This window comes from Perognathus longimembris, chromosome 3 (genome assembly GCF_023159225.1).
Source record: "Perognathus longimembris pacificus isolate PPM17 chromosome 3, ASM2315922v1, whole genome shotgun sequence".
Classification (NCBI taxonomy): domain Eukaryota; kingdom Metazoa; phylum Chordata; class Mammalia; order Rodentia; family Heteromyidae; genus Perognathus; species Perognathus longimembris.
The window spans coordinates 19,677,510-19,705,413 of NC_063163.1; the positions used below are offsets into that span (position 1 = coordinate 19,677,510).

At 37.0% G+C, this 27,904-nt stretch overlaps 1 protein-coding gene across 1 annotated transcript in view; it reads right to left on the reverse strand.

Moving 5' to 3' along the window:
* Ndfip2 (Nedd4 family interacting protein 2) overlaps nt 1-27,904 on the reverse strand; it is a 59,106-nt gene that overhangs the window by 15,937 nt on the left and 15,265 nt on the right. Inside the window, exons 2-3 of the mRNA XM_048341201.1 lie at nt 7,874-8,039; nt 4,289-4,422 (exon numbers count right to left, since the gene is read on the reverse strand). Coding sequence (XP_048197158.1) covers nt 4,289-4,422; nt 7,874-8,039 — 300 coding nt within the window. The remainder of the gene's footprint in view (nt 1-4,288; nt 4,423-7,873; nt 8,040-27,904) is intronic.

Here is a 27,904-nt window from a genome sequence, read left to right on the forward strand (position 1 = left end):
CAACTTCAGGGACTCTAGGCCATGGCCTAGTTTTGTACTGACATGGTTATGAACCTATTAGGCACTGAGTTGGAATGCTGTGGTTTGGATATAAGGTATGCCTCCCAAAAGCTTCTTTGTTGGGGCTTGGTTCCCAGCTGGTGGGGTTATGGAATGTGTCTTTGAGGGAATAGCTTTCTTTAAAATTGTTATCATCTTTAAGTAGTTGTACAAAGGAGTTGGGGGGCATGTCTTGCTCTGGCCCCTATCCACCACCCCCACCACTCCTCATGCTGTCTGCCACAGTATAAACTACTCCAGTCTGCCTCTGGCCACCATGAGGTCCACATACTCATAACTCTATGATATACAGTATCAGAGTCAAGAAGTCATGGACTGAACCCTGCAAAATCAAGGAAGTAAAGCAAATGTGTCTTCTCTTTTAAAAACTACCCTCTGAGCCAGCAATTCCAGTTTTTATAATATATTGTACAAATTCCTATATGCAAATTCCTACTTATAAGAAATAAAGTATTGCCAAGACCTGGTAGCTCAAACTTGTTGAGTCTAACTGCTCAGAAAGTAGGGACACAGAGGGATCTGGGTCCAAACATCAGTTCAGGAAAAAATTTAGCAAGACTCCGTCTCAACAAACAAACCATAAAGTATGGCGCTAAACTGTCACTATATGAGAGGTATTGATAGGAGAACCAACTAGGTCAAGGAACAGGAAACTATCTGAAAAATAACTAAAAGCAAAAATGACTTAGAGCATAACTCGAGTCACAGACCACTTGACTAGCAAGCACAAGACCTGAGGTTCCACACACACAGATGTAAAATATTGAAGATAATTTATTACAGCAATACTAATAAGCCCAAAAGATTAGACACAATCTAAATGTCCATCAGTAAAGGACTGTGTTAGGAAGTAATGCTCTATAGACCTCTTTCATGCTTCTACATGACTTCCAAAAAGAGGCCTTCTTCTAAATATTTATCTGGTGAGAGCCTTAGAAAAGAAAGCACATCTCCCTTCAGAGCAAAGGTGTGGGCATTCTTATTGACCAATGGAAGATCAAGATCTCTAGACTGAGGGTTCTTCTACCAATACATCATTGCTTGAGGCAATCACTTAGCCTTCTTTGTGTTGCCTGTGGTAACTTGGGCTCAAAGAATTGGGACAATAAAATGCTAATACTCTACAACTGCTGTGAATAATGAAATATGTTTCTGATTCAAGCAGTTTCCTTTTGCCAGCATTTAAGAAACTATTAATCAGTTAGTTTGTAAGCTGAGTAAAGCCTCAGATTGTTGACAGGTAGTTGTATAGGCTAGTAACCTAGCTACTCAGGAGGTTGAGATCTGAGGATCATGGTTTGAAGGCAGTTGGGCAGTAAAGTCCATGAGATTCTTATCTACAATAAACTACCAACAAAAGCCAGAAGTAGAGCTGTGGCTCAAGTGATAAGAGTGCTAGCTAGCCTTGAGCAAAAAGAATCTCAGGGATAGTACTCAAGCTCTGAATTCAAGCCCCAGGACTGGCACACTGGCAAATGTGTGCACACACATATACACAAAAGTAAACATTTTAAAGTACATTAGAGAAAATATTTACATCCTTAACATCCTAGCATATTCTATTAATATTCTAGTAATAATGTCCAAAAAACATTCAGTAGAAATTAATTGTGCTGAAAGTAATAATCATAGCTACTCTACAGGTGGAAATCAGTAAGATCATATTTTAAGACCAGCAAAGGCACAAAGTTAGTAACACTCCATCTTAGCAGGCAAGATGGGTATAAGGTGCATGTCTATAATCCCAAGTATATAGGAGGTTCATGGCTGTAAGAGGATTTCAGTTCAATGCCAACCCAATGCAAAATGCACAAAGATCCTAAAAATAAACCTAAAAGGACTGGGACATGGCTACAGTGGTAGAGCACCTACCTAACAAGAGTAAAGTCCCATTTAAAATCCAAGTACAGTAATAAAACATATTATAAGTGTAAAGAACTTCTCTGAGAGTATATATAAACCTAATTTCAATGACTACTTCCAATTTTCAATAAATATTACTGAAATAGTCATTCTATACAAAATTGCTTCCTCGGCCTCAGGATAGGACAATGTAAATGAAACAAGTACATATGCCCTTCTGGAGCCTATCTTATAGTCAGGGGAGTTGGTCAATAAACAAAGGTACGGTAGTTACTTTTATAATTATTGAAAGGTCTAAAAATGGAAGGGAGGGAGGGAGAGAGGGCCAGGGAAATGGAAGAGAAAGGGAGAAGAAAAGGAAAATAGAGGGGAGGTGAAAAGAGGAGTGGGGAAGGAAGAAAGGGGGGAAAGAGGAGGAAGAAAAGGGTGGGCAGAGAGGAGAAAAGGAGTAGAGTGGGGAAGGAATAAAGGGAGGCAAAGAGGGAGTAGGAAGGGATAGGCAGAAGGGAAAAGAGGGGACAGGAAGGGAAAATAGGAAGCAGAGCAGAGAAGGAAGAAGAGAAGGAAAGAAAAGTTTGTGAATGAAATAGTTAAGAATGAACTTTTAAGGGCTGGGAATATAGCCTAATGGCAAGAGTACTTGCCTCGTATACATGAAGTCCTGGGTTCGATTTCTCAGCACCACATATATAGAAAAAGCCAGAAGTGGCGCTGTGGCTCAAGTGGTAGAGTGCTAGCCTTCAGCAAAAAGAAGCCAAGGACAGTACTCAGGCCGAGTTCAAGCCCCAGGACAGGCAAAAAAAAAAAAAAGAATGAAATTTTAAATATGGTAACACTGAGCACCAGTGACTCAAGCCTATAATCCTAATTACTGAGGAAGCTGAGATTTGGAGGATCACAGTTTGAAGCTGGTCTATACAGAAAAGATACTGATGGAGCTCCAGTGGCACAATCGGTGAGTGCGCGGTACTTACACAGAAAAGATATTGAGATGTCATCTCCTAAATAATCAGAAAAAAAAGCTAGGCTAGAGGTATGGCTCAAGTGACAAAAGCACCAGCAGAGCAAGCAAGCCAAGTGAATAAGAGGTCCAAGCTCAAACTCCTAGCAAGAAAAACAAAGAAAAGTTGACAGAGAGATCAACAGAGTAAGACTTCAAGAAAGACTTAAATGGTACAACAGTTGGCTATGTATATATCGCACAGAAAGTGCTAATGTCCTAAGACAGGATCATACATGACATGTTAGAGTAATGAGGCCTAGCATGGGTGACCAGAGTGAACAAGAGAAAACAGGGAAGCATTTCCCTCTCACTTCCTCACTTCATCCTAACTTTCCCAGGTAAAAGTTTGTGTTGTTTTTTTTTCTAAGCAAACTGGGATGAATCTAGAAACCTGAAACAAGACTTCTAAAGTCTGAAGCAAGCACACAAATAAACAAAGAAGACAAAAGCCTCTAACTTAGCTTGCAGGCAGACTAAAATATAAATAATGCCTGCCTTTCACTTGGAAACAGAATAGCACACATGCATCCTGTTGTCTCTACATTATTGAAACAGCCAGACATGCGTGCATTAATGAGAAAGAAAAGAGAAATCTTTACTCATCATTCCAAAATTCTAGGGTAAGATATGTTAAACGGTAGATGAATAAAACGACGAAGCCCTCATATCTGTTGGGGGGACCTGGGTGCTATCCCTGAGCTCTGCTGCTCAAGGCTAGTGCTCTACCACTTTGAGCTAGAGTGCCACGTCCAGTTTTCTGATGGTTAATTGGAGATAAGAGTCTCACAGACCTTCCTTACTGGGATTGGCACTGAAACATGATCTCAGATCTCTGTCTCCTGAGTAACGAGGATTACAGGCAAGAGCTACCAGTGCCCGGTGCCCTTACACCTTATTTTTGTAGACTTTGTTTTATTTTTTTGGAGTTTTTTCTAAAGAACTAGCAAAGTAAAAATATAAAAGATTAAAAAGATGACTCGCTGTGATAGACCATGAAATCTAAACTATGTAAAGGAGGAAAAGTAAGTACATGGACAGTTAAGGTGAGTGGGTATGAAGTCCAGGTGAAAGAGAGTATTAGGTGGTGGGTAAGTTCGAATGGGCAGCTAGTACGTGAACACCTGGGGTCATGACTTGAGATACAATAAAGCATGGGTACAAACAAGGCCTGAAATAACAAGCTGAGGTGGAGTAGAGAGGAGGCCAGTGAAATGAGGAGCCCAAAAAGAGTACCAGTCTCAGCAATATGACACATAATGATACACAGTGAAAATGCATGCTCTTACACACAAAGAACTATTTTTGATAATGCATATCAAACAACAAAGCCAATAATGTCAAAATAAACGACCAATGTCTTACTCTCTGAGATGGTTCTGCGGCGGCAGCTGCCATGGCGGCAGCCTTAGCCTTCTCAGCTTCATCGTATGTAGGAAGAGAGGTAGCAACACTGTAGGGAGGTGGCACAGGGTAAAACTCACCGTAAACTTCTGTATCTGAGCAAAAAGAATTTTTAAAGGATAAGCATTAAAAACAGTTGCATAGAATGTTACAATCATGACTATTTATTTAATACTCTATTTTCAATGGGACACTAAAGACTACTATTGTGATTGTAGTCTTGTGCCTTAAGCTCCCTACATCACATAAAAAACTATTACTACCAAATATTTTACCTTACTCATGTATTTATTATAAACAGAAAGGCTGATAAATACCATCTAAACACTAGTACACTAAAAAAAGGGCCTCAACATTTTAGTTAATCTTATAGGAATAAGCTCCTTATAATTAAATCCATAGAATATACTAGGAAAAAAGAGTAAAAAGTCAGTTTTGGGCCTATATATTAGATATGAAACTATTTGATTTGTTCTGTTTAACAGTTGTATTATTTTAATGATTTTGCTTCATACAGTTAATGAAACATTAAATATTTTTGGTAGATTTTTTTTTTTTTGCAAGTGAGAATATGCTAGGTAGATTGGCTTTGTTATTTTATTTAAAGAATTTTTCTAGGTCTAGTTGACTCATGGAATCTGTTGAATAAAACCACTATGATAATCTCTTAAAAATGTTCTCTTCTGGGCTGGGGATATGGCCTAGTGGCAAGAGTGCTTGCCTCGTATACATGAGGCCCTGGGTTCAATTCCCCAGCACCACATATACAGAAAATGGCCAGAAGTGGCGCTGTGGCTCAAGTGGCAGAGTGCTAACCTTGAGCAAAAAAGAAGCCAGGGACAGTGCTTAGGCCCTGAGTCCAAGCCCCAGGACTGGCCAAAAAAAAAAAAAAGTTCTCTTCTATCCCCTTTTCCATGAAGGTCAATAGAAATGCTTAACTTAGCAGCTGCAACTAAACTTCTTGTCCTAGAAAAATCTAAACAGCCTTTCTTGAGCCTATACAATAAGTTTTGTTTATTTACAAGTAAGATTATAGCTGCAATTAATTTTGAAAGTTGATATGTATCAGAAAGTTTGTATAAATGTGAATGAGAAGAATTATTTACCTTTCCAGTTTTAATGGGAAATTTGTACTTTTTTGGATACTAACATAAATTAAACCTTATTGATTGATTTTTTTTTTCTCCTTAAATCCCAGCTTTAAAGGGATAGGTGAACTTGAGTGAAAATAAATACACATCATAATGGCATAGCTGGCTTTTGGACAGTATTATGTTTCAGGTTCCATTCCATTATATTCCATAATTTATTATAAGAAATGTGTTTGATAGAATAAAAATTTCAATTATTGTGGGAAGTGATTGAGTGCCTGGCAATTTAAGCCATGTGTAAAGTATGCAAGTAAAGACTGAGTCCTTAATGTCACCTATGTCCTGGTGTAATGGCCCAGTAAGTGTCTGAATTTAGGTTAATTTTAAGAAAAAGACTTCCGATAGCCTGAGGTGTAAGATTCCCATGTTTGCTCCTCTTTAACAATTTAAAAAGAAACAAAACAGCATTTTTGCTGTTATTTTTAGCTATAAGAACTTTGAAGTTTGACTTAGCTTATTAACCTAGTTCTTTAACTTGTATTTTTGTAAGTTTGGCAGCAGTTCTATTTATTAGTGCGTTATATTTTTATCCTTGTGCACATATACAACACACATACCACAATATACAGCAAACACATACTACACACCACACAACACTATTATTATTATTGGAAAAAGAATTAGTACATTTGTCCTTGTCTTTTGATTTGTTTCCAGATAGACTAGTAGTCAATCATTTGCACATTTCAAATTTATTTTAATCAAATAAAATGTCTGAATCTTCAATTTAAAAAAATAAATAAAAATAAAAAAGGGCATCAAGAAGGAGATTTGGAAAAGGAGTTTCAAAGGAGGAAATTAAGAATCTCACAAAACCTGAGCCCTGTCTATACGCTTATTAGTATGCACAAAGAAATTAGTACTTTTTCCTATTATTTCATAGTCAGAAAAAATTATTAAATATCAGGAAAAATAATGCTAAACACTTAATATACTACTCCTCTATACATTAATTTGAGCATCTCTCCTGGTTCAGAAAAAATTAAGTAACTTGCCAGGTACTGAACAACCAGTAAGTGGCACACTTTGAAAGAAGAGAATGGGGGAGAGGGAAAGAGAAAAAAAGGAAGAGCAAGCTAGGATAGCAAATTTATTATCTTTTATCCCAGAAACTTGAAAATACTGATGATAATTCAGAATAAAATTTAATAATCTTCAAAGAAGTTTAAATAGATCTCATGGAAGTCAACAAATAAATTGCTTGAGGGGCTGGAGGTAGTGGTAGAGTACTTGGCAAACATGCATGAAGCTCTGGGTACCATTTCCAGCACCAAAAAAAAAAAAAAAAAGCAAGCAACCTGAAACAAGAAAACTGCATAAACTGGGTACTAAATAAGCATGAGGATCAAATAAACATTATATACAAATAAAAGGAATATACATTTGTCAATGTTTTAGTAAAGACACTTTCATGGAGAACATGATTTTCAGCAACTGCATTAGAAAAACAGAGGAACTTGATGAAAAAATACTAGATTTTTCACACATTTGAAAACAATAACCAAGCCGAGTGCTGGTGGCGTGAAGTTGGTAGTGGAAGTTGAAATTTGAGGATCACAGTTCAAAGCCAACCCAGGTAGAAAGGTCGGTGATACTCTCATCTCCAATTAACCACCAGAAGCCAGAAGTGGCGCTGTAGCTCAAAATGGTAGACCACTAGCCTTGAGCAGAAACAGCTCAGAAACAGTGCCCAGGACCTGAGTTCAAGTTCCATGGTCGATTGATAAATGAATGAATGAATATGAATGGTAACCAGAAAAGGCTGGCATGAGTTGGAGATGTAAATGGCATTAATTATAGAATAAGAAATGTGAAAGATAAAATATTCTAGTGGAAGTTTTATTTCAGTTAAAATGTTTAAACAGCTGATTTTGAAATGATTCATAATGTACATGTATAAAATATTTAGAAACCTGATTCATACTTTAGAAACTAATCAGACTTGGAAACATTATAATAGTATTCAAAATAGTACAAATCAAATAGTACACAAAAATTGTAATAGTATTCACACACATCAACACATTAACTAACTTATAGCACTGTTGAAAAGATAACTGAAAGTATCTCTCTAAAAAGGCCTGAATGAAGAAAAAAGCAGCAGCTAGCAATAATCACTGCACTGCATTCAAGAACTATCACATGTATTTGAAAACACTAAGTACACATTTCTCCCTTCAGCCATAGCTACCCACAAGGTCCCCATCACTTTCATCATCATTACTATTAACACTCTATAAACATGTACACATACACATGTGTATGTATCTGGGTATTGTATGTGCATGTATATTGTGTGGATATATTTAAAGCTAATTAACAGACTTGATAATCACAAAGAAACAATGTCAACAAAAGCAACTGGTAAAAACACGAGCAGCAAGCAGTTTCATACCTGAAGTTGTTGGTACTTCCACAGTAATACTACTATATGGTGGAGGAGAGGAATCTGTCTCAGGTGCTGGTGCAGAAGGGGTAGTCAGCACAGTCTGTGGTGTTGAGTTTGAAGTAGATGGCTGCTCTGAAGCAGATGACTCAGAATTATCCTCTTCATTGTGAAGCTAAGAAAACAAAGGAAAAAGAATCAAGGCAATGTTACTTCCCTTATTTTTAATTATAAATTTGTAAAGATTTTAGAATTCAAAATAGATTCAAACTTGCATAAGCCTACACTTAGTAGATATTGTCTATCATTGTGCAAATACTACATTTGTACTGCAAAGAAAGGCAAATATCCTGTGAGCCCAAGCACAATACCATCTCTATTACACTTGAATCTATAATTGGAAATAGAATAATGTTGAAACAATCTAAAAATGCACAATATTCTTAAGCTTTCCAAAGTATAGAAATATGTAAAATGAGTCAGTCTATATCCTAAAAAAGTTCTTCATCCAAAGTAATTTATCAATAGTTCAGTCAGTAAGAATAATATATTAAAATTTTTAACCACTCAACTTACGGAATCCTCACAATAAATGTATGAGATTCTGTTTATCCCCAGTGACTAAACAGAAGTGATGGTGGGGAACCACTGAAGCACAGACTTAACATAACTTCCCAAATATCACAACAGCCAGGAAAGCTAAAGTCAGAAATTATGCATTTATGATGACCTTTGAAATGATCACTATTCAGTAGTTGATAACTACATGCAAACTAATATGAAGTAAGTCAATGGCATCAATATCATAAAGTGGTGCATCAAAGAGAGACTATAATTTATCCTTAACATATTAAAACTTATTACTTATTAAAACATTTTAAGAGACTTTTAAACTAGAATCTCAGTTTGAAAAGAAACTACTGTTTTCACTATTACTTTTCATTCGTTCATTCCCTTAAGAAATACAATGTTAAAAACGTCCTCCAAAGAAATGCATCACATTACTAGTACAAACTGCATTTTGAATGTTGTGATGTAGCAAAACTACCATGGATTCCTGATTTCAGAAAGAAGAGCATGCAAGTCCCCTTCTCCCTACCCCTGAGGAACCTGGGTAAAGTTGGCTTTCTGTGTCTCAGAATTCACCTACAGGTTCTGAGTACAGCCAGAATCTTCAAAGAGTTGTAAAACAGTATTTGGATAACATGACATAGCCACTAGCACAGAGAAGGCATTTAATAAATACATGTCTCCAACTCTAATTCATGAGGTAGAAACAAATTACAAAGTAGTCTCTAGCAGTCCAGTAAGTAGCCACTAATGTCTCTAAAATATAAAAACAACATAAGCAAAGTCAAGTAGGAGGTAATTTATTACAATGCTGATTTAATATGCTTTAGTATGTGATACTACAAAAGCATTTTGAAAATTAAAAGATAAATGTATCACTTTCAATAGAACCATCACAAATATACCTAAAATAATTTCTCACATTAAGACACTGCACACACATCACAGCAAGAGTTTGAATAATAAAATTAATCACCCTCTAAATTCTTGGTTCAAGTAATCACAATGTGAATTTTGTATGTGCTTTATAGTTACTTGTAGCACTTTTCCAAGCAGGCTCTAAATTACTACCTCTTGACTGGCAACATCTTATAGCTGCAGCTCAGAGCCTTGCCTATGCTGTCCCCTTATAACCTACCCAAGGGAATCCTCTAAGACCAGTCATCTTTACCTTACTAGACTTTAGAACAAAATGTTACATCAGCAACATAAGACAAAGGTTAGTACAGATATTTACTTGGAAGTTTCAATTAAACTAAGTAACCACAAAGCTGTTAAAAAGGAAAAACATGTATCATTTTTCCATACCTGGTATTAAAGCCCCAAATGTTAGATATGTTCTCTGGCCTCAGGTCCTCAGCTTCTCCCATTAGCCCCCAGATCCACCCACACCTAATGAGCCACTCCTACTCGCTATTAAGACATACCTACTTCCCCTTTAGCCCCAGAAAGAAGCTGCTACCTGGATAAGGTGCAGGTGCGATGTTGCTCCCTCTCCCGTGGGAGATATGGCCCCACTAATAAACCTCCTTATGAACCTTCTTCTCTTGACCATGACTATCTCTGCATGGTCCCCTGGGATGGCTGGGACATATCCTTTCATTGGTACCGAAACCTGGGATAGGTTCCCCGGTGGATTTGCTCCCCCATTTCTGGTGGGTCCAAGCTGCCCCCGGGACCTATTCTGCTGTCCTAAGCCCACCCAGAGGAGCACTGAGGTAACTTTCTCCTGACCAAGTGCTCTACTTCTATCCACCACGACAACAGAGTTGAACCTCCAACCAGGGTGAGTGACCATTAACCAGGGCTTGGATTCCGTAAGGTCACAGGGCCTAGGCTACCAGGCCTCACCAAAATCTTGGTGCCAAGTTCCAAGGCCCACTCCCAGGGACCATAAGTCACCAGGCTAGATCAAGGGAATCAGCAACTGCGGGTGACAGCTCCAATTAGCTGTTTATTCCCTCACAGTCGACTCCATCTTGGAGTCAACTGAACAGAGCCCCACTGGGATGCTGGTGGGTATCTCTAGTTCAGCTCTCCTGGTCACTCATCAAGGGTGGGGGACAGTCTAAAATGCTTCAGGAAAGCTGCTCAAGTTGAGCCCAATCTTAAGCCTCATGACCCCAAATTTGGAACTTCATGGGACACTGGACCCCTGATATTTTACAGGACTTACATTAACTTTTATGAGTGCTCGGGCAGATGGAATTCTCTCTCTCTCTCTCTCTCTCTCTCTCTCTGTCTCTTTCTCTCTCAACTCTGCCTGCCTTCCTTCCTGTGATATAGGATTGGCTGGTACTAGTTTCCAAAGGTACCGATGTTTAACATCTGCTCTGAAGGACACAAAGGAAGGTTTTCTGTTCTTGTTACTGATATTTGTTAAGATTGGAGATTCTGTTAAATTCTGCTCATTGTTGGCTAAATCCTAAATTTACTCTAGCATTGACCACGTGGTGGACAATAGAATTGGTTTTAACAAGCGCCATCTTGGTTCCATCAAGATTCCAAAAACTCTTGGAGGTGGAGTCCCACTCACCCCCAGGTAATGGGCGTGCTGAATTCCTCAAAGCAGGGTGGGGATGTAGAAACCCTAGCTCCCTGTAGCCCTGCCCCCACCCTGAACTCTGTAACTGCCGCTTTGAAATTCAAATACTCGAAGGAAAAGATTATAACAAAATAGCTCTTCAGTTCTACTAGTCAGCATTTCCCTAGCCTCAGGTCCTCAGCTCCTCCCACTAGCCCCCAGGTCCACCCATACCTAATGAGCCACTCCTACTCACTACCTACCTACTTCCCCTTTACCCCCAGAGAGAAGCTGCCACCTGGATAAGGTGCAGACGCCATGTAGCTCTCCCTCTCCTGTGGGAACTGTGCCCCACTAATAAACCTCCTTATGAACCTACTTCTCCTGTCTGTGATTATCTCCGCATGGTCCTCTGAGATGGCTGAGACCTATGCTTTCACTACTCTTGGGTAATATATTCCTTACCACATTAAATATGGTATACAGATCTGCTCTCCTCAATGACTAAGCCATTTTTGAAAGCTGTCAAGTTTACTTAATTATAACAAAAAGAATAACTACCGGCACTTTCACATATGACTCAGGAATAAAACTCTGCAACATTACAAAAACATATCCTAGATTATTTTGACTGACTTGCCTAACACCTAGTTTTATTTTTTATAAGGTTATGATATACAGAAAGATTTGCTATGCATCAACAGTAAAACCAAGTAACTCAGTCAACAAGCTATCCATGAATGCATGTAACTTCCAATTTAAGTACAATGCTGCAATTTTACATCTTTGCAGGCAATGAAATTGCTTGTATATACCAACCTACTGTGACTACCTTTTAAATAAATCTATACAAGGACTCAAATCAAAGTATGTTTATCAAGTTAGAAAATGTCAATTTGGAAACCATTTCTTTCCAAGGTTTTATTTTATATTCTTTAGCAATTACCTAAACAGAAAAACCAGAAAACAGGAGTCCAGTGGGGAGCAACTTGTAAACAATGCTGACCTGACTTCTTGGGCCTTATCCACACTCATGAACCCCTAGAAAACATGTGGGTAATATAGTGTGGCACATGAAAGCTACCATTTCTCTTTAATAAAGCAAGAGAAGGTGTGAAGAGATACATACTAAATGAAACAATTTTTTTTTAAAGATTAGGGCTGCACTAAAAGTAGCTACTCTCTACAAAAGTACATTGAGTATACTCTTTCTACAAATGTATATATATCAAATGTATATGTATTTAATGGCTAGGAAACTATACACATTATAATAAACTAACTGAAGTCCAGACTTCTAGTAAATGAAGTACTGTTGCTTCAAATGGGCTTGTCTCCTACAGAACAACTCTTAATCTATTATTAGGTGGTGAAATATAAATGCAGCATCAGATGCTTTGCTTTTGTGAAGGCAGAAGGTTTCCTAGCACATAGCACCACGAAGAGATGGCGGAGATGTGCTATAAAATGATATGGATACATCACAGTCACCTGCATCTGGCAGCAGGAGAATGGTCTTACCCCCAACCTCTAATTCATTACTTTCAGGTTTGGGCATCATTTGTTACTACAAAAGAAAATCTATGGAAAAAAAGAAAAGAAAAACTATGACCTTGCAGAAGAAAAAACATATTCACTTTTTTAAGTTTTCAGAAGAAGCAGTATCCAAAGACCTGATGTATTTTGTGTGCTGCCAAATTATGTACTTAGTAACAGAGGAAAGCATAGTAAGTGAGAGCTAGCAGGTGCGATGAGATTAAGTTTACCTGAGTTCTTAATTCTTATTAAAGATACCACGTGGCACTAGCCTTGGATGGTGATCTGCTAAGGCTACAGTATAAACTAGGACAATTCCATGTTTTCCCAAAGATATTTCTACTTTATGCCTACTTTTCAGGGACTCATCCAGTTTAGCATATATCTCATCTCTTTCACTCTCAAAAGTGTTCAAGCTTAGCCTGGCACTGGTGGCACACAATTGTAATCCTAGCTAGCTAGGATCAAGAATCAGGAGGACCAGTACCAAAAAGAGAGAGAGAGAGAAAGGAGGAGGAGGTGGGGGAGGACAGGGAAGAGAAGGAAGAGGAGTTGTTCAAGTTTGGTAATTAAATGATCTAACTATATATTATGTAATTGTCGTCTCCAGAAGGTATTAGGGAGTAGGTGATCAAGTCTTCTAATTTTTAAGATCTTGATAGTAAAAACCTATCATCCAACATTGCCTTATTTAATACCTAATTTAGAGAAGAAAACAGATTGGAATTGCAATATAATCAAAGAACAGAGTCAAGCTGTTTATTAATTACACAAGAGTGAGCTCACCTCATCTGTGCAAGGCGTTAGGCAACACAGGTGCTAAGAAATCCTCAATCAAAACCAGAAACTCAGAGGGTTCTCACTGAACCATGCCGCTCTGTTTCAGACCTAGACTTTCCACCAAAAAAAGCTTAATTGCAGTTTTTCGCCTATGTATACCCATTAAGCAAAAAAAAATAGCTTTTTTCCCTCAAATTCAGGTTTCTTTTCCAAATACTTTTCCCACTAAACCCAAATCTTTAATAAAAATCAAAATGCAGTATGAAACCTCTAATCTCTGGTTTGCCATGTCTCAGAAGCCAAAATATCAAGATATGCACTATGTCCTGTGATAAAATGCTTTCTCAAAAGACAAAAACAATTACTGAGGCAGTTTAGCTCTAGTTACAGAATAATGAAACCAACCCCCTCTTCTAGTCACACCCTACAAAACACTCAGAAGTCCTACCTCCTCCCAATACCTCTCATGGTCACTCCTCCTCAGTGGTGACTGAAGTGATGAAGATAAATCTATTCCTATGCTAGCTTTCAACAACAAATAGTGTTCTGTTGCTAATAGTGTAGTGTTCCATGTACAACTCTTAGTGTTCTATATTGTTCAATGTAAAACTTTTCGGAAGCTGGCCTCTGATGTAAAGTTATGTAGATTGTATTCACCTAACTTGCTTTAAACTTGTTTTTGCTAGGTATTGATCACACCTGTAACACCCCCACACACCCCAGAGTTCCATCCTGTTTTGCCACCTAGCTGTTAGATGGTCGTGATGATCAAGATGCCCTGACCTGTTGTGACTGATACCTCTTACAAGTAACAAGGCCATGTTGGAAGTAACAAGCCCCTGTAGTTAAAGCTATAGTTAAGCTAAAGGGAAAATTCCTGTAGTTTTTGGGTATATAAACAGCCTTCTGAGATGGCTGGGGACTGCATCTTGAGATCCCGAACTGCAGTAAAATCTTTTTTTAATTTTAATCTGAGTGACTCATTGACTATAGATCCATGGACCCCATAACAGAGATTTGTGGTCAGTTTACAGTGAGGACTTCTCCAGTACAGGCTGGAACTGTACTCAAACAAAAATGTATCTAAACAATGCAAATAAGAAACTATTTTTGAAGATGGATGCTTAAAAAGGGAAGAGATTTTTTAATAGAAATTGATTGAACCAGCACTTCATGAAGATACCTTTATTGCCAACTTAGAGCCTTCTGAGCTTCAGATTGGACATCCATTCTTTAATCCCCCTTTTCCCCACCCCCCCACCCCGTCACTTTTTTATGACATCCCAAAAAAAAGTCACACACAAAAAAAGAGCTCTGGATTTGACCTTTTTTCAAGGCCCGCTCATTTGATATATTGTTCAGCATTCAGCTTATAGGCAAATTCTCAGGAAAGCCTTTTATTGTCACCCCAGAGTAAGTCTGTGTCACATGATCTGAGCCTTAGCTGTTTCTCAGAGCAGTTATCACAATAGCATTTTTTAAATGTAGTCATTCATTTACAATGTTCTCCAAGCTAAACTAAAGATCTATAAAAGTAGGAGTTGTGGGGCTGGGAGTGTGGCCTAGCGGTAGAGTCTAGCATGCATGAAGGCCTGGGTTCAAGTCTCAGCACCACATATACAGAAAAAGCCAGAAGTTAGCACTGTGGCTCAAGTGGTACAGTGTTAGCCTTGAGCAAAAAGAAGCCAGGGGCAGTGCTCAGGCCCTGAGTTCAAGCCCCAGGTCTGGCAAAAACAAAAACAAAAAAATAAAGAGTCTGCCTGGATAATTAATCATACTGTTTAATCATAAATTAGGTTCTAATTCAAAACAAAAATCTCTATAGTGGAAAAGTGGTTATTTACAACAAGGTTGGTGTTGTACATTTGGATAATCATAGGATAGCTGTATAAGAGTTTTTAGGCAAAAATACCCAAATACTTAGATGCAAAGGGACATCTTACCAGTTACTTTCATTGTTTCGGGAATGAATGTGTATTTGCCTATATACATATAAAGAGATAAGAGCAAAATGTAAAATGTTACCGCTTGGGTGAAGTACACAGGAACTCCGGAGGGTCTTTAATCATACATTTCTGAGTCTAAAATTATGTTAAAATGAAGTCCTTTTTAAAGTGGGTAACAATACAGCATGTAACAATCAATACATTAATTTTAAACACAATTCGTTTCCTACAAATTTCCACTCTTATCTCTAGAAACCCTTTAAGATCATTAACTCTTCCGCATACTCAGCCACTTTATAAAATGGAGTCTCTGCTTTAAAAAAATGGTTGGGAATCCATCATTCCCTAGATGGCACTCTATCCCTTTCAAGTAGGAAAAGTATTCCTCTCACTCCTATTCCTTATCTAGAAATAAGATGAAAAAAGTTGTTTAGGATATTGCAATTTCATATCAAAATCACTTTTTGAGTTCATGCTATATCCATCCAATCTGTCAGACCTTTTTCATCCTGTTCTTGTCAGTAGTACTCACAAGAGTCCAAATAACCCCTAGTAAAAGACTTGTAGGCCAGCTCTTCCACCACATTCCCACCTAATATTTTCTTAATCTTAAAAAAGACAACATCAAGTAATGGAATCTGGAATTAAGCAATCAGTGATTGCTTCAGTTCTCTATTCCCTTGGCAGACTTCTTGACCAAGTTATCATTTAGACATGCTTCTAAAAAATGTTAAATTTAAACACCTTGAATTCTGATAACATTTTCCAGGTTTTTACCTTTCTCCTTTTCTTAAACTAAGTCTGTTCCTTTCACTGCCTTCTATCCTCTATAGCCTAGGCAATAAAATGAATAGCCTGAATGAGACTCACCAGCATCCCAATTCCCTAGTCCTCTTATCCACAGCCACAAATACCCCATCAAGAAATAAGCTGGGGTAAGCCTGTTGCCTTCCTCTGGAGGCAAGAAACAAATCACACAACTATGTAGATTGATGTCACCATTTCAGCTTCCAATTCTAGCAAGGCTGTCACAATTAGTGGTCACCATGACACGTGTTTTAATTCTGCCATTATCCTTTCTTCCTCTATCTACTTCTAACCACAGAACTTGGAGACAAAATCTTTGCTTCTTACTGGGGGGCGGGAGGGGTGAGGGGGAGCTTATTCCACGGCTCTCATCTGCAGCTCTAAACTTAGCATTATGGCATCCATCCTACCTCATATTCCTCACTCCCAAATGCCAGACAAATATACCAAGAAGATCCGGCCTGCCAGAAGATCTTTCATTTAAATTATATCCTTCCTTCATTTTTAACAGTGGAAACTTCTTTGTACCCATATGTATAATTTATTCATTGCATATTTTTAAGAAGAAAAAACCTGCCCCCACCTAAAAATACTTTCCCCTGCTTTTTGAACCATTTCTATCTCTTCCTTCTTTCAAATATGCTGAAAAAATAAAACCGAGCGAAAATATGTCTATTCTCTGAACTTCTAATTCTCATTTCCTCCCTAATCCATTAACGGGCTTTGAACTAGTGTTAAAAAATGATGCCCTTTTGATAGTTAAGTTCAAAAGTTTATTTTCAATCCTCAGCCTAGCTAAATCTCCCATCTATTCAACCCACTTGACCATAGTCCAAACTTCCAGACAATGAGTCCCTTTCTGGTGTTCCTCCTACCTTTGACCATTCATTGTGTTTTTTCTGTAGGGTCCTTATTCTCCTCTGGCTAATTTAAAGACACAGCAGCAACTGAATTAACAAAATGGATACTGCCTCTCACACATAGGAACTGGATACAGCTAAATGGTGTGTAACTGGTTGTTTGGTTTAAGTTTCATTTGGAAGATCATTAAAACAACTATGTAATATTGCTAATGTTACTCTTAATAGAATTCATTTGTCATTTTAAAAATTAGCATGCTGTTCTATCCTATTTGATATCTTGTTCTTTTAAAGTATCAGGTAGTTGCTAAATAAGTATACAAAAAAAACAACAACAACCAAACTAACCATGACTTGGTGCCAAGAGATCTAAATTTAAGATATAGTCCTACTACCAGCAGGATAACTTAGAATTACTAACCTGTTTGAGCTTTGTTTTCATTCTAGCATTCATGCATTTTCAGTCAGTCAATTATCATCAGCCATTCAATAACAACACTAATATCGGTACAAATCCAATCTCATCAATATTTGGAGCTTGGAGTTCCTAAAAACAAGAAATTCTAAGGAAAAATACTAATATGGTATGACTAGCGCTGCATATCAATAAAGGAAAATAAGAATTAGCATATTAACATATTATAAACATATTAACATAATAAAATATTAACATATTCAAATATTAACATATTCAATTAACAAGAACTACATTTGAAACATCAACTTTCTTCAAATAAAGGGTTTGGGGCTTGGGGGATCTTTTTTATGCCGGTAGGAGGCTGAAACTCAGGGCCTGGCTGCTGACCTTGAGCTTTTGTTTTTTGCTCAAGGCTAGCATTCTACCACTGGAGTCGTAGCTCCACATCTGGCATTGCCTGTGTGTTTAATTGGAGATAAGAGTCTCACAAATTTACCTGGCACAGTACAAACGACTTCAAACTACAATCCTCAGGATCTTGGCTTTCTGAGGAGCTAGGATTACAGGCATGAGCCAAAAAAGCCTGTCTTTAAATTTATTTTTGTATGTAGCATTTGGGCTTAAACTGAGGGATACACGATCTTGATTGGCTTTTTTGCTCAAGGCTGACTGACCACTTGAGCCACAACACATTCATGTCTCATTAAAAGTTTCATTTTTCCTTCAGAAAACATACAAAAAGCTACTAACAGAACGCTCAGGCAAAACTAAATACAATGACATCAGTTACTAAGACATAACAATTATTGTTGATTCCTCAGAAAGCAACAAGTTCCAAGACACCACTATAGCAAATAGAGAAATTGGGGGCAAGAGCGCTTGCCTCGTATACATGAAGCCCTCGGTTCAATTCCCCAGCACCACATATACAGAAAATGGCCAGAAGTGGCGCTTCGGCTCAAGTGGCAGAGTGCTAGCCTTGAGCACAAAGAAGCCAGGGACAGTGCTCAGGCCCTGAGTCCAAGGCCCAGGACTGGCAAAAGAAAAAAAAAAATGAAAATAGAGAAATTGTCCATCAGTGTTACAAGCAAAAGCACCAACTCCCAAAACTTGGCTCCTACATCAGAAGACAAACACAGACAACCACTCACTTACCCACTCTTTGTCTTTTTATGGAAGTTAGAAATCATCCACCTCTATACTGATTCAGTATATCATTAATTTTAATAATTAAAACTTTATTTTTTGGGGTGGGAGGAATACAATGCAGTTGCAATTTGTATTTGATTTTAATATTTCATTTAAAATATTAAAAGATTTCATTATTAAAAAAACTTTATTTTTTAGATTTATGTTCACAGCAAAGTCAGCTTAAGGTACAGAGACTTTCCATGTAACCCCACACATGCAAAACCTAACCCATTATCAACAGCTTCTACCTATGGTACATTTATTTGTATCTGATAAACCTACATTGTTACTATTCAAAGCCCATAGTTAACTACAGAGTGAAGTACAGTTCACTCTCAGAGATTAATTTGATGGCTTTTGACAAATGTATAATGACATCTATCCACCTCCACAGTAAGCTGCAGAGCAGCTTCCCTGCCCTAAAATTCTTCTGTGCTTCCCGTATTTATCCCTCCTTCCCACTAACACATAATAGCATCCATGGGCCTTTTTACTGTCTTCATAGTTTTAACATTCCAGAACAGCTTTACCTTGTATAAACCTGGAATTATATAATATATAAAGTTGTCAAATTGGCTTTGTTCCCTTAGTAATACAAATTTTTATTTTCTCTAAGTGTTTTGATGTCTGGGTAGCTCAACTTTTGAGTTCTGAATTCACCTATTAAAGGTCATCTTGGTTGCTTCAGTTTGGGAATTTATAAACAGAGATGCTATAAACAGGTGGATGTTTTAACATAAACCATGAATATTCAATTTCTTAAAATTAATACCATGGAGAAACTGCTGGACTGTATAGTAAAAAGGAAAGCTGATTTTAAGAAAACCACCAGGGGGGAGGGGGGGTATGAGGGACTAGGTAACAAACAGTACAAGAAATGTATCCAATGCCTAACAGTATGAAACTGTAACCTCTCTGTACGTAAGTTTGATAATAAAAATTTGAAAAAAGAATAAAAGAAAAAAAAAAGAAACCACCAGGGCTGGGAATATGGCCTAGTGGTAAATAAAGTGCTTGCCTCGTATACATGAAGCCCTAGGTTCAATTCCTCAGCACCACATATAAAGAAAAAGCTGGAAGTGGTGCTATGGCTCAAGTGGCATAGCGCTAGAGCAAAAAGAAGCCAGGGACAGTGCTCAGGCCCTGAGTTCAAGCCCAAAGACAGGCAAAAAAAAAAAAAAAAAAGAAACCACCAAATTAGCCCAGAACCAGTGGTTCATGCCTGTAATACTAGCTCCTCAGGAGGCTGAGATCTAAGGGTCAAAGTTTGGAGCTAGCCTGGGCAGAAGTCTGTAAGACTCATCTCTAATTAAGCACCAAAAAGGCCAGAAGTGGAGCTGTGGCTCAAATGGTAGAGCACTAGAGAAAGAAAAGGCTCAGGACAGTACCTGGGCCCTGAGTTCAAGCCCCATGACTGCCATGTATGAAGACAGACAGACAGACACACACACACACACACACACACACACACACACACACACACACACACTAAAGTCAGGCACCAGTGGTTCATACCTATAATCCTAACTACTTGGGAAGCTGAAGCTAGGAGAATCATGGTTTGAAGCCAGCTGCAGCAGAAAAGTTAAGAGCTGGATTCGATGTGCATGCATGTTATCCTTAGCTAACATAGGTGTATAGGGCCCAGGTACACAGTCAGGAAGCAAGACTCTGTCTCAAAAATAACTAGCAAAAAATAGAGCTGGAAGAGTGGCTCAATAGTAAGAGTGCCCACCTAGCAGACTAAGGCTGTGATGCCAAAACCCATTTCTACCAATAAACAGAAAGAAACCACCCAAACTATCTTCCAAAGCGGCTGTATCATTTTGTATCTCAACGTGCACCAAACGAAAGTTCTTTTTCCACATTCTCAGTTGTCAGTGTTCTGCATTTGGGCCATTCTAACAGGTGTGCAGTAGTAACTCACTGCTGTTTTTACTTGGAAGTAACATGATATGGAGTATTTTTCGTATGCTTACATATCTTCTTTGTTGCAATGTCAAAAGTTACAGCTACATAAGTCAGGTAATGAATATATTTCTTTTTGGACAATATCATCCTTGGGTTGTTTTTGAAACAAGGTCTCTCTATGCTGCCCAGGCTTGCCTCTAACAACTCCAGCCTCAATCTGCAGAGTATCTGGAATTAGAGGAATAAGCCACTGCACCTGACGGCCCCCATTTCTTATTGATGAATTTGAAGTTTTACACACACACACAGACACACACACACACACGATAGCATACTTTTATTAGATATGTTTTGCAATTCTTTTCTCCTCGTCTATGGTTTAAATTTTTACTCTATTGGCAATTTTCAAAACAATATTTTTAAACTTAACTCCAACTTATCATTTCTTTCATAAATTGTGCCTTTGATGTTAAATCTTAAAAAGTTATTGCCTGGGAAGGCATGGGTCAGTTTGTAGAATGCCAGCCAATGAGCAAAAGCTTCAGGTACAAAGTTTGAGTCCCAGTCACAAACAACAACAAAAAAAGTTATTGCCACAACCAAGCTAATGGAGATTTTTTTTCTATGCTGTTTAACATTTCATCATTTATCCTTTTACATTTACATCTGTGATCCAATCTGTGCTAATTTTTATGAAGCGTGCAATGGTCCATGTCTAAGATCATTTTCCATTTGAATGCCCAGCTCTTCTAACATAATTTCCTTAAAAAAAAAAAAAAACAATCTTTGCTCCAATATATTGCTTTGTTCCTTTGTCCAGATCAACTGAATACAATTATATAGGTCTAGATTTTCTATTCTATTCCACTAATTTTTTTCACCATTATCATATTGTTTAGATTGTCATAAATTTTGTTGTTATCATTGTTTGCTGGTCCTGGGGCTTGAACTCAGGGCCTCAATACTGTCCATGAGCTTTTGTTCTCAAGGCTCAAGTACTCTACCATTTGAGCCACAGCTCTGCTTTTGGCTTTTCGATAGTTTATTGGAAATAAGAGTCTCATGGACTTTCTTGCCCAAACTGCTTTTGAACCATCATCTTCAGATCTCACCTAAGTAGCTAGGATTACAGGTGTGAGCCACCAGGGCAGGCCCGATTTAAATTATAATTGTTTTTTAGTAAATCATGAAGTCAGGTACTGTTAGTCTCCAAATTTTTGGCTGAATCTTATACCTTTCCACATACAAGTGAGGATCAATCACAAAATAACTTGCTGGGATTAGACTGAGACTTCATCAAATCTACAAACCTATGTGCAAAGAACTGGCACATTGTAATATTAGACCTACTTACCCATTAACATGAAATATCTTTCCATTTTATCTTTGTTTTCTTCAAACTTTTGTAACTTCCTCATTTATATATTTTACATATTTTATTAACTATGTTTCTAAATATTTGTGACAGGTACTAATGTAAGTAGTACTATGTTTTAAGTTTCACTTATTCCCTGCTAGTATACAGGGAAATGGCTGACTTTGGGATATTAAAATTCCTGTTTTGATATAATCACCTATTAGTTCCATGAGGTTTTTCGTTTTTGCTTTTTCATTGATTCTTTTAGGATTACATAATCATGTCCTCTGCCAACAAGGATACTTTTCTTTCCCAATCTGTACCTTTGACTTCATCTGTTGTCATGCTGCACCAGCTAAGACTACTAGCTGAAAAGAAGTCCTGACAGGGGTTATCCTAGTCTTACTTTCATTCTTACTGGAAAAGCTGAAAATTTATCACAACTAAACAAAATATCTGATGGTTTCTAGTAGCTCTTCCCTTCTAATATTTCTAAATTAGTAACTGTATTGTATGTGGGTGTTAGATTTTGTCAAATGCTTTTCCTGTACCTGTTTTATGATTATATGCTTTTCCTGAAGTGACAGATTGCATTAACTGACTCTTTTTTAATGCTGAACTTCCTATGATAACTCACACTTTGCTATAGTTTCATACTGTGCTGGATTCTATTTGCTAATATTTTGTTGAAGATTTTTACATTTATATTCCCAAGAAATATTGGTGTATAGATTTTCTTCCTTGCAATATCTTTGCTAGCCTTGGTATTAGGATAATGCTGGCCTCATAGAATGACTTTTCAAGTATATCACCTAATCTCTGAAAAAGAACCAAGAGAGCTGCAATGATTTCTTTTTTCCTTAAAACAATTGGTAGATCGCAGCAGTAAAACCAGCTGGGACTAGTGCTTTCTGCTTTAGAAAGTACAGACTTCTTTTTCTTATATAATACGTTTTTTTCCAAGTTAAAATGACAATGCTGTCAAATTTCTTCAAGTGCTAATCAATATAAAGAAAACTGCTGGGCTGGGAATATGGCCTAATGGCAAGAGTGCTTGCCTCGTATACGTGAAGCCCTAGGTTTGATTCCTCAGCACCACATAGATAGAAAAGGCCAGAAGTGGCACTGTGGCTCACCTGATAAGAGTGCTAGCCTTGAGCAAAAAGAAGCCAGGGACAGTGCTCAGGCCCTGAGTTAAAGCCCCAGGACTGGCAAAAAAAAAAAAAAGAATACTGCTAACCTGAAATTAAAAAGAAAAAAAAAAAAGAACTGATTAGCACCATTTTTTTCTAAAACATTAAATGAGTTTGGGGGGGCAGATGGGATGGGTGAGATAATTGAAAGGAGTGGCTGATCAGGAAGCACTGGACACTTTCATGGACATGTCAAATTGTAACCCCCTTGTACAACCTTTGAAGTTTAAAAAACAAAAGACAAAGAAAAAAAAAGAGCACAAAATTTAGCTAGCTCTGCCAAAGCAGACCAGTTTCATTAGCTTGATGAAATAATTCAGGGTGAGGCCTTCTTAATCTATTGTGCCTTGATAGGACTTTAGTCCTTACCTTGTTTTTTAAAAAATAACTTTACTGCAGCTTACGTTTAGCTAACTTATTTTCTGGACACATATCTAGCTTCTAATATATCCTCAAACAGGAAGTTATGAAATTAAGCTATAAAAAAATACTGTCTAGAAAAAAAAAATATGCACTTAAGATTTCAACACTGCATTCATGTGGACCAAAGAGACACAAAAAAGTAATATTACAATGTGCCATTGAAGAAACCAGAGAAAAAAATGAGTAGTTGGCTCTTTATGGTATTGGAATTTCAACTGTCAACAAATTTCTATCAGCACACATAATAGTATATATTTCCTCCAACAGTTTTGGAGAGAAAAAATCTGGTAGTCTAAATTGTGAAATGTGTTTGCTTTTTTTTTTTTTTTTGCCAGTCCTGGGCTTGGACTCAGGACCTGAGCACTATCCCTGGCTTCTTTTTGCTCAAGGCTAGCACTCTGCCACTTGAGCCACAGCATCACTTCTGGCCATTTTCTATATATGTGGTGCTGGGGAACAGAACCCAGGGCTTCATGTATAGGAGGCAAGCACTGTTGCCACTAGGCCATATTCCCAGCCCGTGAAATGTGTTTTCTCAAAAGTAGTTCTGCTTCAAAATGTAAGTTTTAGTTAAATAACTAATACCCTAATGAAAAGAGCTGAAAATACTTCATTATGTAGTACTTTTCTAAAAAGTACTTTTGAAAACCATTATGAAGGAATGTTATACAGATATTGAAATAACTTATGGCACAAACTATGCTCACTTCTACTCTCAATCATAAATGCTAGGATAGAAATAAGTACATAGGTTAAGTATGCAGACTGCAATCAAGTTTCCTAGACACAAATACAGGCTTCAGCACTTAATAATTGACTCTGGGACTCTGTTACCAATTATAAAATGGAGACAATTTCTTATAGCACTGTGAGAATTACAAAATATGGGTTATTATTAATAGTATAATGTTTGTCAGAGTAAAAACATTATCCTAACTATTCATAAATATTCAAAGTAATCAGAGGAACAAAGGCATCTTGCCCTTGTCACGTTTTAATTATATTATCTTTAAGTAGTAGTACAAAGGAGTTACTATGCAACAAACCAGTTTATAAATACAATGCATCTTGACCTATGTCATCCTTTTCATCATTCTCCTCCATCCCGCCTCCCAGCCCAATCCCTCCCCTCAAAGTTTCTACTTTCATAGGTATGTTTTGACTATTATATACCTTCTCTTAGATGACTAAATAAATTTTAAAGAATTGGAATAGCACACCTAGGCATAGGCAGAAAGTCAAGATTCAAACTGTGATTCTACTGTCTCTAAATTCAGGCTCTTCAAGATGACTCCAACAGAAAGTTCTCAGATAGCAACAGTCCTTCTCTCCAGAAACTGACTTCTATGAATTTTGTAATAATTATTTAAATACATACAGATGCACACGAGCATGCACACACATAAGTGCCTACACATACACACACATATGCATGCACGCTCACCTTCAACTTTGTGAAATCTAGCCACTTCATTGCCACTTCCCTAATAAAAGACACTATATTTTTCCACTACTTTTCTGCATATTTTTATCACCTTAAGCATTCTTCATTTCTCTGTTGTAAACATTTAAATACCTCTTCTTTAACGATAGTTACCTTACTACAATGAAATACAAGACCTTCTTTCTATTTAGCTCTAACTTTACTGTCTGGCCTATCAATCCACCTTTCCCAATACCTCATTAAATTATTGCTATAGCTTCATAACTAAATGGCAGATGCTGACATTTGGAAATGCTTCAAAGAAAAAGTTAGCTCACCAAAAAAAAGACACAACTCTAAAACACACAGATCAACAAGTCCACAATATAAAGTCAATAGGAAGTAAATAAGACACAGAAGTAACACCCAAATTTAAAGAAGGAGGGGAAGAAAAAGGTTAAGTATTTAAAATAAATAATGCCAATATGAAAGGAAAATAAAACAAAAATACTAAGAGAAACGTTAAATACAGGAAATAGAGGGGAAAGCTAAGAAATTTCCACTCTTCTAAGCTTTGTTGCATAACTTTGAAACAGAAAGTACCACACAGTCTTCTATCAAATTCAAAAACTGAGGAAAATATTCACTCCCCTACTAACACAATACTTAGAAATACCCTGTTCTCCTTTCTAAATAATCTAACCAAGGTTGCACTATTGTAAATGCAAGCAACCGATCAGAAGGATTATGTAACATTAGAATCTACCTAAAATATTAATAGCAAAGTACATGTTCTAATTATGAGCTAACATTTTCAAGCTAGTTTCAAATTACATTATCACTTTTCTAGCACAGAATTCTATAAATATATTTATCATTTTGTAAATATAATAAAATATAGCCCCCATCTCCTTGCATATAATTGTAATCATTCAGAAAAGACATTTATTTCTTAAGTATTTATTTTGTTCCTACAATAAAGAAGCCCAGAACAACGTGGCTTACTAATATAAACCAGACAGATCAATGACCACGTTAGGGGAGATCTTAGTCCTACTTAGGAGAAACAAACACCATAAAATAAAGGCTAAAACAGGTATGAGTGCACTGTTAAGAGTACACAGAACTTGAAAGTACAGACTAAACAATGGACATGGAGAGGCAGAGAGTAAGAGAAGGTTTTCTAAATAACACAACATATGCATATAGATATGAATAAAGAATAGATGTTAGTCCTGAAGAAATGAAGGAGAAAAGAAAAAGGAGGAGCATTATATTTAAAGTCAGAAGGTGGGGTTTGAGGATTTGGCTCCGTGGAAGAGTAGTTGCCTGGCCCTCAGTTCAGTCCTCAGCTCTCAAAACAAACAAACAAACAAAAAAAATAGCTAAAAGTTGGAACACAAAAGAGCATGGTGTGGGGGAAATGATTAGAGGACAGAGAGTAAGAGAATTATCACTCCAAACATGACAGAAGAGTGTAATGCAATAATAAACTAAGCAATGATGAGGTAGGTAGGTAGGTAGGTGTTCGAGCTGTTCTCTAAAGGTTACAAAGACTATAAATTCAAGTGTTATTTTAAAATCCTTCCCTTTTGGGAGATATCACACAAAAAGTCATATGAGCACAAATGTTCTATAGAAAATGTCACAATTGGATTTCTTCAATATTCAACTGGTATCCTAAGATCTCAAAAGTAATAAAAATTTTAAAAAAAGTTACCACCATTCCACTAAAAAATTCTTTGACATAGTACTCTAGCTTAATTCCTTATTCTCTAAGCCTCTGTCAAAATAGCACTATTTCTTTATATGTTATATGTAATTCTGGAGAAACATCATAGACAAGCACAGTACATTCCTGAACTTTTAAATTATTAAATTGTTCATGTTCAAACAAATCTTAAAAGCAAGTTAAAACTTTGAAATAATCTGATGCTAAATCTTCAACTACTGCAGCATTTCTCAACTTGCATTTGGCACGTCTTTAACAAGAATTTTACCCACACCTTAATTCCAGCTAAGTGATTAAACTTTTGAAAGAAACCATAACAACATGGCCTGAAAACACAGACATGAAACATGTGAGGCCTTACCATTATGTGGTGAGCAGGTCAACCTTAATTACAATGCTCTGGCCAGTAAATTTACACTTAAGAGATGCCAGAGGAACATATTCCATAGGACTACACATATAGAATACAAATAGAATTCTAAGATAATATATCATTATTACACATACAATGGGGCAGTATTTTAGGATATCAAGCATAGAATAAAAACAACATTGCAATCAATACAAAACAGATGAGGAAAATCAAAGCAGAATCCACACCTTCTTATTTAATTTGGATACAAAGCTGGACCATTGCATTACAATCCCATACATTACTTAAGGAACAATCTAGGAGAAACCAATTCAGAAGAGGCAAGTAATGTAGAAAGAGCTTGTCAATATGTTAAACAAGAGGAGACTTCAAAAGGCACTGCCACCACCACCTTAGAGTTCATATCTTAGTAGAAATTATAAAATATAGTTATCTATGTATATGAATAACAGAAGCAACGTCCCAAGGTACAACATTCATTTACCCATGAAGTCTTATCAATATTGATTGGTTATCATATACTAAATACAGAAGAAAACAGCAGTGAAAAAAATCAGTTTCTTTTCCATTGTGATGCTTAACTGGGGAGAGGACGATGGGTAGTCAGAAATAAATAAGCAGAAGATTCATAATACAGGGAATTGAGATAGGAAGTACTCTGAAGGGGTATGGTGATTTTACATAGGGTGGTCAACAACAGTCTGAGTGCTCAAACAGAATGAAGATTCTACCAGAGTTGAGAAACTTGCCTTTGTCATACGCACAGAAAGATTTTTTAACTCTATCCCATTCCTCACATTCTAGTGAAAGACTGTATATGCCTGAATACAAGGTAGAAGGAATGTAAAACAATCTTTCATATTCCTGAGGATGTACTTACAAGCTAAATAAAATAAAAAAAATAATTTCCAAGAAATATCCTTCACAGCACTCACATTAAAAGAATGGAAGCAGAGCAGGTGAATAACCTCAGGATGAAACTGAAACAACTGGAGA